This window comes from Brachyistius frenatus, unplaced genomic scaffold, assembly GCF_029030835.1.
Source record: "Brachyistius frenatus isolate BFR_SWC_R1_liver_20210118 unplaced genomic scaffold, ASM2903083v1 Contig_10, whole genome shotgun sequence".
NCBI lineage: Eukaryota > Metazoa > Chordata > Actinopteri > Embiotocidae > Brachyistius > Brachyistius frenatus.
In genome coordinates, this window is record NW_027210609.1 from 695511 (window position 1) to 710260 (window position 14750).

A 14750-nucleotide genomic window follows, 5' to 3' on the forward strand; every position below is an offset into this window, starting at 1 on the left:
GATTTGAATTAGGCTACTGGGGTCATGTCAAAATATCTACTGAAGTTTGAAATACAAAACATGTTACACGATAGGCTAATTAACCATCTATTGTTTTGTCTTTTCTGTCTTTGAATGACCAAGCAAACCACACAATAGGCTGTGATGAAATGAGCTTGAATGTATGTTGGCTTTAGCTTTTGAGTGTTTTTCATATGCAAAACAAATGCGTTATGGTTTTTATCCTCTCCTTGGCGATTTTTAAACTATTAAAAAAAAAAAAAGGCTTTTTACTCGTATTAGTATTATTCGGTATATACATATTTATGTAAAAAACAAAAAAAACAAAGGTCATATGTTTGCTGGAAATAAAGTACAATTTAAGGAATCAAAAAAAAAATTATGAAAAATAAATTAAGCACACACTTCAGATATCTAAGAGCAGCTAAAAAAATATATATATATATTTTTCTGTCCAATTCATCGTAGGTAACTTTCTTAAACATTTGAAAAGGAAACAAATAATTGATTAATAATCTTCATATATTGCAACTGCTGATAGCAAAACAAAAAGGGTCCCCCCCCCCCCCCCCTCAAATCTGTTCAAACTACGGTCATCTTTGTTAATCTGTGAAATCATCAACTATTATCTTCTGTCTGACTGGCGCATCCGATTGGGTGCATTACTCCTCCTAACCTGTAGGGGGCATTATGGCATCGGGCGGCGCTTTTTTCCCCCCTCTACCGCAGAAGCAACAATACAACCTCAACTTCCGGGCAGGAGTTTTCAAACAACACTTGCTAGCCAGTTGTAACATATTTTTGCTCAGGGACTTACGGCAAACTTTGCTGGGATTTGGGTAAGATTTCATTTCTAATACTCAATTTACGTGCTCATGTTTCCCCCAGCTCGTGTATGTGTGTCTTTTTTTTAATTTTTTTTTTAAAAGAAAACGTTAGAATATTTAATTCGCCAATGTTGGTAGAAAAGCGGCAAACCAGCTAGGCTAACATGCTAACAGCCGCTCGTCTGTTTGCTTTGTTTGATGCAGCTAAACGGTGCTAACGCTAACTTCTTAACCACCGGCTCCAGCTTCAGCCTCCTAATTGATTTGAACATCCTGATTCACAGTAACTTTTTGTTTGTTGTTGTTTGTTGTTGTTGTTGTTTTTTGCAGCTAGCGGGCGAGCTCGTTGTTAAATCAGCTCGCCATGTCAGCAGGCTCCAAGAGGAGGAGAGCCACTTCTCCCTCCAGCAGCATCAGCGGAGGAGGAGACGTGGATGACGCCTCGTCTTCTACTCCTGGAAGCGGCAGAAAAAGAAGACGAATCTCCAATGTTCCCCCTGTAGATACGGTAAAACAACAACAACAACAACACTTTATTTATTTATTTATTTATTTGAATGATTTCATTGGATGCGGGGTCTCTTGTTATATTTGTTTGTGCTCTTCAGATTGCTGTATGTCACGAGCTGTTCAACGCTGTCAGGGACCACAAGGATGATCAAGGGAGGCAACTCAGTGACATTTTCCTCAGGGTACCAAAGAGAAGGTATTGCAACAAGAAGTCTGTGTTATGCTTCGATGTTGTAGTTTTAAGATCTGCTAAAAAAAAAAAAATAATAATAACCTCTATAGTTGTGCGTTTCTGACAGTGTTGTTAAACAGCTTGTTAAAAGAAGTGCACGCAGTGTGTAATGTACTGAGTCATTTTTATTTTTATTTATTTTTGGAGAAAAATGGCAATGTTTGATCTTCTTTTTTCTTTTTCAGGAATCAGCCTGATTATTATGAAGTGGTGTCCCAGCCGATTGATATGACAAAAATTCAGTATAAACTGAAGTCAGAGGATTATAATGATGTGGAGCAGCTCACTGCAGATTTTCAGCTTATGTTCAACAATGCCAGATCATTTTACAAGGTAAGCAAACACTACTTTTTCACTCCTACCTGTAGCCTGTATGCTGTGAAAACAGTTGAAATACCAGCTCCATTTGTTGTTAAAAACCTTAAAGTGGTGTAATGTGACAGTAGTTCATATTTCATATTATCAGCTCTGATTATTCAAGAGGCACTAGCACTGATTCTCCTCATAAAATATAGTAAAAAAAAAAAGAAAAGAAAAAGGACCTCCTATTGTATGACGCTACAATGTCAAATTGCATCAGGGTTCATTCAGTCTTCCTTCTTCATTTCTTTTCATTTTCAATGGTTCAGAGTGGCAGTGAAGAGTATCAAGCTGCACGCAAGCTGTGGGAGGTATATTTGCAAACAAGGACTGAGTTTGTGCAGCCTGGGGATGGAGATGAGGATGACGAAGATGGTGATGATATGATGGATAACCCAGGAATGTCAACTGAAGATGAGGTGAATTATTTTCTTCCTTTAATGCATTGCTGAGTTGCCATGCTTGTATGATTGTCACTTATTAACTTGTGTGTAAATTGCAAAGATTGAGAGAAAAAAAAAAAAGAAGGCTCAAGTCAAGGTGTGAGTTGTTTTGTTTTAAAGAGATTAAAATGTTTTCTGTGGTGTTGTGTCTGTGCTGAAAAGAACACAGTATTGGGGCTGATCTTATTTATACTTATTTTCTAGACCTCATCTGGCAGTTTGAAGGAAGTGTTAGAGCAACTCTTGGAGGCTATAGTGTCACACACTGATCCCTCAGGGCGTCTGATCAGTGAACTGTTCCAGAAACTGCCTTCCAAAGTGGTAAGTCGTGAAGTCGTGACATGATGAAGCTGAAATTGTTGAACATTCTTGACACTTGCTGACAGCTAACAATGAAGCCTATAATAAATGACACATTAAGAAAGCTTTACTCTACTAAATTCATTTGTTCAGATTATGATGGTAATCTTTAGACAATGCAGTCTTGTAAAGTATATTTTCTCTCCTTCTGTTGTTTTATTCAACCACAGCACCACTACTCTGTAATTCATCACAAGTTTGTCTGTCTTTTCCAGCATTACCCAGACTACTATGCCATTATAAAGGAGCCAATCGATCTGAGAACGATTGCTCAAAGGATACAGGTAGCCCTTTCACATCCTGACCGATTGCTGTGTTGTGCACCTTTCTAAAAATGTACTGGTTTCAGAACGTTGTGGTGTTTTATTCTAACCAGCACTAATTTGTTTTATTTGCAAAGATGGGATTCTATAAAACTGTCAATTCTATGGCCAAGGACATTGACCTGATGGCCAAAAATGCCAAAGCGTACAATGAACCAGGATCTCAGGTTTTTAAGGTAAACTGTTTTTCTTGATTTTCTTCATCATAAAATGTATCATCTCTCTTATTGACAATTGTTCTCTCTTTTTAAATTTTTTTTATTTTTTTTTATAGGATGCCAACACCATAAAGAAAGTCTTCATTCAGCGTAAGACTGAACTTGAACACGCTGAACCTACTAAATCTAGTCTTCGCATCAGGTATCAAAAAACGATTTTGTTACTTAAAGTGTTTTCTTGTTGTCAAAACAAATCAGCAACGTATTGCTTGACAGAAAACAGATTCGTTCATGATGCACATGTATGGTTTGTGTCTTTACTGTCACAATTCAGAAATCGAAGGTCTGGTCAGGGGGATCGACTTTCTGGCGTCAGCGTAGCTCTTCAGTATGGCTCAGAGAGCGAAGAGGATCCTGTGCTCTCGGGTAAGTTTTAGCAATTCACGTAGCAGACTAATTTATCTCGTGTTTGTTTTGGAAAAAGTAATAGTTTACCATGTACGTTCATGCAGGCTCTATATGCTATGACGAGGGTGAGTCCGAGGCTGAGAGCCAGAGTTCAAGTATGGAAATGAGCAACCCCATATTTCAGCTGTATGAAGCTGTGAGGGGTGCCAGGAACAACCAGGGCCAGGTCTTCGCCGAACCCTTTCAGCAGCTGCCTTCTCGCAGGGAATATCCTGACTATTATCAACAGATAAAACAGCCCATCTGCCTGCAGCAAATCAGGTAAGGACCAAATTTAAAGATTAGACATTTTACCACCAAATGAAAGCTGTAGAAGTAGTCTCTCAAGTTTTAAAAACCTTTTCTTTTTCATTTTTAGGGCAAAGATGAAGAATGGCGAGTATGAAAGCGTAGAACAGATGGAGGCTGACCTCACTCTGATGTTTGAGAATGCAAAATGCTTCAATATGCCTAACTCAAGCATTTACAAACGGGCCTTCAGGCTTCAGCAGATCATGCAGGTAATGACTTGTGAATTATTTTCTGTCATGTGCTGGAAGATGTTTTCCCTCCACAGTTGAGCCAAGAAAAACAATTTGATACAGACCATAGATATTTTCTAGAAATTGAAAGCTATTGTTTTATCTGTTGTCTATACAGGCAAAAAAGAGGGAACTCCTAAGGAGAGACGACGAAGACGGAGACAGCATTCTGTCATCTGATGCAGGGAGCATCAAGAGAAAAAGGTATTGCTATTTATTTTTAGCTATTGCTACTTCATAAAACCAGTATAAAACATTTGTAGTGTACTTCAGAATCAGCAAAACAAAACATCTTTCTTTTTTTGTGAGACTTTGTTCTATCATTAGGTGTCTCTGTTACCATCCGGGCTGATTCTTACTCTGTTTTTCCCTTCTTCTTTTTTTTTTCAAGCCACAAGAAAAATGTCAAAAAGAATCGAATGAAAGCCCTTTATGCTGCTGTGACTGAAGCCAGGGAGGCAGGCACCAATCGACGTCTCTGTGATCTTTTTATGGTTAAACCATCCAAGAAGGACTACCCAGACTACTATAAAGTTATCCTCGAACCGATGGACCTTAAAACCATTGAGCACAACGTTCGCAATGAACGCTACACCACAGAGGAGGCTCTGATGGAAGACATGAGGTTAATGTTTCGCAACGCTCGGCATTACAATGAGGAGGGATCTCAGGTTTGTTGGTGATAATCGTTCAGGAATTAAATATGCAATTTTCATTTTTGCTATTATCGCATTAATAACAATCTTATCACGTATTTAATTCTTCTTGGTTTACGCAGGTATACAATGATGCTAACGTTTTGGAAAAGATACTGAAAGACAAGCGCAAGGAGTTAGGACCTCCACCTGAGGAGGATGGTGTGGGATCTCCCAAACTTAAACTAAGTATGTGCGATCTTTTCATTGTTTTGCATGATTTGGTTCACGTATTATAGATTGGATGCTTCATTTTAAATGTACCAGAAAGTTGCAGATTTTTCAAACCATCCAAGCAGCATTTTCATGGAGAAGTTGATTTTCAAAAGCCACCACAATAACAAGTTAATATTTACTTACAAATGTACAGTACTACTGTGTGATGAACTGCACTTTTTTCGCCACTGTTTGGTCAGCTTTCCATTTTTTGAGTGATTCCTTTTTTGCATATATCAAATAAATACCTGTTACAAAGTAGTTGCTGGGTCCTAGTTTGGTGACTCATTGACTTTCCCCTAAAATCAGCTTTAGTGTAAACTCTGATTGCATCAGTTTGACATCTACCTAGTAAAATGGCAACCGTGAAAATAATGGATAGCCAGGCGACCCGATAGCCAAGTGAGTTCCTGTTTTGATTTCAGGATGTTTACTGCTTGTCATTCTCCCGTCCTGTTTCTCACATTTCCAATCTATCTCTACTGTGTTTATCAAATAAAAGGCAAAGAGGACAAACACGTTTTATTATTAGGTCCTTGCAGAGGTCTGTACTGTATTGAGGGCTTTCGTGTTGCTGTCCCCAACTTTTCTTGGTCTTGATGTTGGCTTTACAGTTCTGCTACATCTTTTTAATTAAATTTCTTTTGGACCTAGGAAAGAGCGGTGTTTCTCCAAAGAAGTCCAAATATCTCACCCCTCTTCAGCAGAGGTTAAATGAGCTCTACGATGCTGTGCGAAACTTCACTGACCGTCGCGGTCGGCGTCTGAGCACAATCTTCCTCCGGCTGCCCTCTCGTGCCGAGCTGCCCGACTACTACGCCACCATCAAGAGGCCCATCGATATGGAGCGTCTGCGGAGCCACATGGCGGCGGGCCGTTACCAAGATGTCGAAGCCCTGGTGGAGGACTTTGCTCTCATGTTCAACAATGCCTGCATGTACAATGAGCCAGAGTCTTTGATCTATCGGGATGCTCTAATGTTACACAGAGTGTTGCTGGAGACACGCAAACAACAAGAGGGAGGGGAGGACTCTGGACCTCCTGCTGTGGCACCTCTGGTTCGAGAGCTGATCAGGAACCTGTTTGTCTCCGTGATGGGCCACCAGGATGAAGAGGGTCGATGCTACAGCGACTCGCAGGCTGAGATTCCTGCCGTGGATCCAGCTGCTCCTGAAAAGCCACCACTTAACTTTGATGTGATTAGGATGAACGTGGACCGTGGCCGCTACAGGAGACTGGACATCTTCCAGGAACACATGTTTGAAGTGCTGGAGAAGGCAAGGAGGCTACACAGGTATGACAATCCACTCTGAAAAAGCTGTTCGCGTGATTTCTTTGTCAGTGTTTTAGGCTTTATCCGTGTTTTAGGCTTTATCCGTAAAAGTAAAGCATATCTGTACTAAGCAGACATCTAAAAATCACAGAAGCAGCCAATATAAATTAATGTTCACAAAGGTTCTGAACTTTTAAAATGGATGCAGGATACAAATAATTGCACTGTATTACCACAATCTGTTTTATTTACACCAGTGTTACTGAAATGGATGCTTGGTGCAGACACAAGTAGTTGTATTAGTAGTGTTCATGTTACACTCATGTTTACAGGCATCGGCACCCACTCAAGGTGATGATCCAGACAACAGTTCAGTGGTAGAAAATATTACATTGGCTGTAAGATCATCATGTTTTACTTTTTGTAAATATTAAAATGTGAAAATTTCTATATTTTTGCCACTGGTATTTCAGGGGAAAATGGTGATATGTTTGTGCATGGACTGTACATTTTCACATTTTAAGGGAAATTTAAGTGACAATTTGTGTCCAAGCATTTGGTTTCAGTGACTGTCATTTTGTTGTAGTAAGCAGATCAGTATGTGACAGTACTTTCAATTCAATACACTGGTTCTTTTTCTGAAGCAATATATGAATTACTCTATTTATTGTATGCAGTTATGACTTCTTCTTTTTTTTTTTTTTGTATGTACCTGTAGGTGAAACAGACAGCCTGTGCAAGTGTTTTACATGATGCTTTTTTTTTTTGCATTTGCAGGACAGACTCTGAGATATTTGAAGACGCAGTGGAGCTGCAGCAGTTTTTCATCAAGATCAGGGATGAACTCTGCAAGAATGGAGAAATTCTGCAGTCTTCTGCGGTCAACTACACATCAAAACACCTGCATAGTGACGTAGACCAGGAAAAGAGGGAGAAAATTCCCAAAGAGATCGAGGAGGACAAGCAGAAGAAAGAGGAGGAGGACAACAAAGGTGTGTGTGAAGTTTTGGCATAATACACAATTGTGACCAATATTGTACATGTTGGTGGTATTCATATGAAATGATATATCGCACTCAAAGATGATGAGAAAGCTGAGGACCTGCGAGGAGAAGCGTGGCAGTCACAGTCGGACTCGGCGCGGGTTTATAGTCAGGACTGCAGCTTTGAAAATCGTACCTACCATGTGGGGGACTTTGTCTATGTGGAGCCGTCAGAACCAACTCTAAAGCCCCACATTGTCTGTATTGAACGTCTGTGGGAGGATGAAGCAGGTAACAAACTAATTCCTTTTTTTGCCCTTTTTTTCTTATAAATTAACAATTCAGATACCAGCTTCATATTTATATAAAGAATAATCTTAAAAAATAAATTGTAATTTTTAAAAACGATACATTAAAAATCTTGATTTTTTTTTTTTTTTTTTCTCAGAGAATATTCAACTTATTTTGCAAATATTAAGCTTGTCTTTGTGTGTGTGAAGGTGAGAAGTGGCTCTATGGCTGCTGGTTCTATAGACCCAGTGAAACCTTTCATTTGGCCACTCGCAAGTTTCTGGAGAAAGAGGTCTTTAAGAGCGACTACTACAACAAAGTGTCCATTAGTAAAGTTCTGGGCAAATGTGTGGTCATTTGTGTGAAGGTAAGGCCCTTACACAGAATGTGAAGCACATTTAGAGAACGATTTAATTTAATTTGACTCCAGAATCTAAACCTAATGATGACTTTCTTTCTCGTCCTTCTAGGATTATTTCAAAATGCAACCTGAGGGCTACAGAGCGGAGGATGTCTACGTCTGCGAGTCCCGCTACGCTGCCAGGAACAAGTCCTTTAAGAAGATTAAGATATGGGCCATGCCCGAGAGCAATGTGAAATTGGTCCTTCGTGAGGTGCCGCTGCCGGTTGTCCGTGTAGCCTCCATGTTTGCCAAGCCGGACCAGGAAAAACTGACAATGTCGTACACAGACAGTAGCAGTTTTATGGACAAGGTGAGGTGACACTGTGTTTTCTTGGGTTTGAACATCACAGCACATAATACAGTCTGTGTTGAATATATTTCACTTGAATTTGGAATGGATTTTTTTATTTGTTATGTAATCTTTTCTTAGTAAGTGGCAATAGTTTACTTTAAGTCCTCCTCTGAGGAATGTGTGTATTTGAGCTGCTTCTGATTCTTAAAGAGCCTGTTAGTTTTTATATTAATGGAAGCTGGGTCATTGTAGCTGCAAATAAAAGGACACAACAAAGACAAATTCTATCTCCGGATAATGGGCAGCCTCATTTTGACTCTTATCCCATAAGAGCTGCAAAATCAGGACACTAGTCCTCTCGTCAGATTCAGTATAAAGAATAAGCCTAGAGTCCAGGTGTGAACAAGAATTTAATACTTTCTGTACTGTTGCCAAGCACAAACAGTCGGTTTGCCTTGATTGTTTGAAAGCATGCATGTTCTGACGAAGAGACGGATGGCAGATGATTACTTAATTCCAAGTATCAAAGTTTGTCACGATATAAACAAACACTGAGTCCCGTTTGTGTGGCTGTTCATTTGTTTAGGAGAGAGAGGATGTTCCTACAGAGATGAGTGGAGCGGAGCCTGGCTGTCAGTACTATGAACAGTTACGCTACAACAATGTGTGGTTTAAAGTGGGAGACTGTATTTACATTCAGTCACACGGTCTGTCAAAACCCAGGGTTGCCAGGTTGGTGAAGGTATATTTTGCTACTTAGCATATGAAGGCCTCTTTGTGAAATGAGGTTTGATGTGACATTGCTGCTGTATAGTTATTAGAGAGTTATGAAGTATTGTTAACATGGCTGTCTTGGCTGGGCTGCAGGATAGAGAAGCTGTGGGTGCAGAATGGAACTACTTACTTCTTTGGACCCATCTTCATTCATCCTGAGGAAACGGAGCACGAGCCCACAAAGATGTTCTACAAGAGAGAGGTGTTTCTGAGTCCCCTGGAGGAGACCTTGCCCATGACCTGTGTCACAGGTACTGCTTTTAACTTCCCAAAGCTTTTGTTCACACATCACAGGGAGCTTGTATACTCTTAATGTGTGCAGAGGTTCCCAAAAAAAGACCATGGCTGTGTTCCAAATAACATACTTCCCTTAGTAAACTAAGATATAGTACTCTTACTTGTGTAGTACTTGCGTTTTGGCAGGGTTGTGTTATCTCAAATCGCACACTGCCGCTCTGCACTTAATGGAAATAACTGTAGCATTTGAATGCATCACCTGCCAACATATCAGCTGGCTTTAATTATTTTACTCAGAAATGAATGAGTTTCCGTGCCTTATGTTTAATGCACACAATAAACATGGCTTCTATCCAACAGCAGTATGGTGGTACTTGGTGAAAAATAAACACTTGTGCAGCATTCAGCAACAGCTGCAGCTTCCTCAGGCACTGCAAATTTAAAATACTTTGTCGGTGGCCCCTCCCGTTCTACTATGAGCCAAGATGGTGATTGTTGAGTGTGGCAGGTGTCCAGCATTTCACTCTCAATTTTTGGACCATTTTTAATGCATCATCTGGGTATTTCTTCCCATACTAGTCAGTGTGAATGCAGTTACGCCCTCAAAACAATAAGTACACCAATTTGAGCAGAGCACGTGTATTACTATGTACCAACCAAACTAAATTTCCCAGCTTCCCCTTTCCACTGCAGTTACCAACAATTCTTTTTTTTATATTTAAATACACATTACTGATTTAACCCTGCAGTATCCTCGGTAATGCTAAATAACCACATACAGCTACTGATTTAAAATAAAGGACAACAACTTAGTGGCTCAGTTTTATTTATCATATCATTCACATTCCAGGCAGCCTCTTGTGGGCCATTGAAAAATTCAAATGGGCCATGTCTAGAGTATGAACTGCTAGTTTAATAGGCCTGGTGTACATGTTATTTGTGTGTCTGACCCCTATTGGCTGGGACCAGTAACTTCCTGGAGTCTTCTGGTTGCCTGGCAACTGCTCAGAGTCGAGAAATAGTCTGAAATAAATTCGCCATAAAACAGTCTGAAAATGACTAAGTGCATTTCACAAAATACCAAACAATTTCTTTAATCCTTTTTTATTTTATTTTTATCGACATTACAACTTCAATTTTTCGTATGAATCCTTGTGCCCTCATACTGCTAGTGTGAATTGTAACACAATCTTATTTTAAAAAAAAACAACTTGTATTTTTCCTGTTGGCTCTCCAGGCAAATGTACAGTGTCCTCTTTTAAGGACTACCTGTCATGCAGACCTACCGAGTCCTCAGAAGATGATGTCCTCCTGTGCGAGAGCCGCTACATTGAGACCGAGAAGCAAATGAAAAAGTTCAAAGGTCTAAAACGCTTCTCGTACTCTTCCAAAGTGGTGGAGGATGAGATCTACTATTTCAGGTTTGTCAGTTAAAGAGAGCACTTTTTCTCATTCAAAACGGAGCCATTTTTAGACCCGTGTAAGTTTCTATTTTCTCTTGTACTGGTATTGTACGCAGGAAATTAATGGTGCCACAGAAGGAAGCATCTCCCTTTTTGGACAAGAAGATTAATGAGCTTGAGGTTAAACTGGCGGATATTGAGGATGCGGATGATGATATGGAAGACATGGATGATGATGAGGAAGCTCCAGAGACACCTTCTTTGCCTCAGATGCAAATCTCGCATGCAACCGACATGGACATCATCCCTTACACACCTTCACAGGTATCTGTCCACCCCAAAAGACCTTAATCCAACAAATCAAAATCTTAATGTCCAAACATTTTACACACCTGCTACTAAAATATCCCAATTTAGACACGACATGTTTGTTTCTTGACTGTGTCTTTGCTTTTTCATGAAGACAACTCCTAAGGTTAAGGGCTTATCAAAAAAGGAAGGGGCCAAGAGGAAGATCAACATGAGCGGCTATATCCTGTTCAGCAGTGAAATGCGAGCAGTCATCAAAGCTCGGCACCCAGACTTTTCTTTCGGGGAGCTGAGTCGGCTGGTTGGCACCGAGTGGAGGAACCTCGAAGCTTCCAAGAAAGCAGAGTATGAAGGTGAGGTTAGGCGAAGTGTAGGATTAAAAGTTATTTTTGTGTGACCTGAAATCAACCTGGCAATTATCCTTGTATGTTTCAGAACGTGCAGCCAAAATAGTTGAACAGCAAGAGCGTGACAGGCCACCCCAGAAGCAAGCATCCCCGAGAGCAGGTACCCCTGTAGGGGCACTGATGGGGGTGGTGCCTTCGCCTAGCACAATGGGAATGATAAACCAGACCATGACACCTGTGTCAGGTAACCCCTCTCAGAGACAGCACGAGTGTTTGACTACAAGGCAGCGGGGAAATTGGGCTGGACTGTTACAAACCGTAATCCTCCAAGTTTCTAACCATTTTAAACTTATTTACCTCAAAACTATGTTCTTCAAGCATTTTTTTTTGTTTGTTCTTCTGCTGCTGCTGTTCCATATTGTCTTATGTTCATTGTTTTTATTGTTACTAGTCTTATATCTGATGTTGCATGACATTGACTGCATGATTGATTTTTAACCATGAATGCCTTCTTATTTTTTTTTTTTATTTCATTTAACACGCGTGCTTGTTTTGCTAACATTCTCAAACCCATTTGTATTGTCTGCCCCTTTCACACACTGAACCTTAAACTTCACCAGGTTTGGTTATTCGGTTAGGGTAGTGGTTTCCATCATTCATAGGTCTCTTACGCAGCAAACTTCAGTGCCAGGTCTCCTATCCTAATTATTAGTATCAGGTTGTACCCAACTCATAATTTTCTCAGTTGAATTGGAGTTCGGTTCTCAATGCAAAAGATTCTGGGCTGGTCTAGGGACACCCAATTCCTGGCCTTCCAGACAGATGCTTAACCTGAACGCGCTGCGGCAGCTTCACCCTTGTTGCCCTCCATGTGCCTCCACTACCAAACTCTCGGGGGGGGCCCTTTTTAACATCTGTGTAAAATAACTAGATTATAAATAATAAATAATAGATAGATAATAAAATGACTGCTCAACTTCAAAAATCTCAATCGACTGGGTCCCCCGACAGATTATCCGATTCATAACTTCTCATGACTTTCAGGGACAGCCTTGGTTGTTTATTTTTTTTAATTGTTTTATTGTCAGCACAGCCGGATGACAGTATACCATAAAATATACATTTGTACACATCGAACTAGTCATGAACAAACATATAAAATACACTTGGAACACAGACAATTGCCACAGCATTTATGCTATAAGGTACATGTGTGAAAGGGGCCACTGTATGCAGTAGTAGTGCATGTTATTTTAGAGTCAGCTGCATGTCACTTATGCATGGATATGTTTTCCTCTCCTCGCCCTATTCCCGAAGGCATGATGGGAGGTTACGGCCCGCCTTACATGCCCATGCAGGGCCCTCACGAGGGTTTGCTGAGTGTGGCCCCAATGTTAACTCACCCTGCAGGGGGTCCTCACCTGCCTCCTCACCATCTCCAGCAAGGTATGCCTGGATACCCTGGCATGCCTCATCAGGGTAAGGGCCACTGTCCTAGCCACACCTGCTCAGTCACATCCAGTCGTGTCTCTCCTGCTGGAGGGGTTTACCTGGTCCACAGGCTGCACAGCCTGATCTACTCACTGAGCAGTCAAAGCTCTCTGGTCTCCAACAAGCTTTCAAAGTGTACTCATATCCCACACCTAATATATACAAAACCCACATCCACACATGTAATGCATGTGGAAACTGATACCAAACAAACTAACATTCAACTGATAGTAGGAGACTAACATTTTCATAAGCCACTGTATATCTTAACATGAATCAAACCAGCACAAGTTGAGTTTACCACAGTTACTAAACGCACGGGACCTAAATATTGTCATTTAACAGGTATGATGGGCACTGGTATGAATGGCATGGCAGGAAGTCCTGGACAAGGAAACTTTATGCAACAGGTGAGCACCAATCCAGAAAATACTTCTACATGGGTTGTTGTTGAGTTCATATATTTTTAAACAGTGGCGATGAATATGGAGTCATTTTGTTGACTATATTTGGTCGGCTATGCTTCCGGTTCGCAGACCCAAGTAACACAAAAAACTGTTACTGCAGAATTCAGAATTCTTCATGCTAAACAAATATAACCATTGTTTGATTTTAGCCTGGGATGTTCAGCCCAGGGCAGCATGCTCCTCCACCATATCCAGGACAAGGCCAGTTAGGCCAGCCCTCACATTTGCAGCCCACCACTCCCATGTTTGTGGCTCCTCCGCCAAAGACCCAGAGGGTCCTCCACTCCGAGGCCTACCTGAAGTACATTGAGGGGTTAAATTCAGAGTCTAGCACCATCAGCAAGTGGGACCAAACGCTCAAAGGTGCTGTTAAATGGTTATTTCTTTGTTTTTACTTACTGTCTCTCGAGGGGGGCTTGTATAAGTCTATTTTTGTCGATGTGAGTAAATTAACATTACCTCCCAATTTTTCTTATTAAGATGCTGAATTCATCATATTTGAGCCTTTTTTAGTTTTTGACAAACTGTTCACCATTGGGTAAATGCAATTATATGTATATCTGGACAGTACTGCATTCATTTTCTTGTTAAGCATACCTTTTCATAGCACGCTGAACAGCTCAAGTGCCTTTTTTTTTTTTTTGCGTCCCTCAAAAAGGAGAGACGCGCCATTCTGTTGTTAAAGTAACATTATTTTGAGGTTCGATAAGTTCTGTACTGAAGGAACCCCTTTCTTTCCGTAACAGCTCAAAGGCGAGATGCTCATCTGACCAAAGAACAGGAGAGTCGGCTGCCAGCTCACTGGCTGAAAAGCAAAGGAGCCCACACCACCATGGCGGATGCACTCTGGCGTCTGCGTGACCTGATGCTGAGAGACTCTCTGAACATCTGTCAGGCTTACAACCTGTAACCTGTAGGACGTACAGTATAAACCACTCAGCACAGTCACTGCCCTTTTCGTCATGTCACAGAGTTTAGGAAAGATTATAGACCATAGAAGCAATATTTTATAGTAAATCATGATCAATTTTATATTTATTAGCCTACATAATAAGCTTAATAGTTAATCGTGTTTGCATTTAATTTTTTTTTTTTTTTTTTTTTTTTTTTACACAATTTGGACTTAATAGTTGTGAAACCTGTGATTTTTGGCGAATTGATACGACCAAAATAAAACTCTGAAAACCCTGGTTAGACTGTGTGGATCTGTTTTAAATTGTATTTTTTTATTTATTTTTTTCACCGAATAAGTGGTACTCCGTGAGTGCTTTGTAATTCACTATCTTCACCAGTCCATTGATTATTGAATTATTTTGGAGTTTGGTTCTCGGAGGTACTTCCTGTCTGGCGACGTCACTTCCTGGACC

The 14750-nt window shown here is 40.4% G+C and overlaps 1 protein-coding gene across 3 annotated transcripts; it reads left to right on the forward strand.

Annotated features, from left to right (window-relative positions):
* Positions 1-763: 763 nt before the first annotated feature.
* On the forward strand, positions 764-14573 carry LOC138616414 (protein polybromo-1-like). Of its 3 annotated transcripts, none has more exons than XM_069690684.1 (30): positions 764-839; positions 1158-1335; positions 1436-1533; positions 1755-1902; positions 2199-2348; positions 2577-2693; positions 2948-3016; positions 3133-3231; positions 3330-3415; positions 3548-3639; positions 3726-3942; positions 4040-4181; positions 4321-4406; positions 4594-4873; positions 4981-5086; positions 5768-6407; positions 7164-7378; positions 7469-7660; positions 7870-8027; positions 8131-8373; positions 8942-9087; positions 9223-9380; positions 10604-10787; positions 10886-11093; positions 11233-11431; positions 11514-11669; positions 12743-12904; positions 13262-13326; positions 13533-13746; positions 14130-14573. In XM_069690684.1, the coding sequence occupies exons 2-30, from the start codon at positions 1192-1194 to the stop codon at positions 14291-14293; spliced, it is 4938 nt and encodes a 1645-aa protein (XP_069546785.1). In that variant the 5' UTR covers positions 764-839; positions 1158-1191; the 3' UTR covers positions 14294-14573. The 3 variants fall into 3 exon arrangements, with proteins under 3 accessions (XP_069546785.1, XP_069546786.1, XP_069546784.1); XM_069690685.1 differs by having other exon boundaries at positions 11514-11585; XM_069690683.1 differs by having other exon boundaries at positions 3330-3639.
* The last annotated feature ends 177 nt before the right edge of the window (positions 14574-14750 follow it).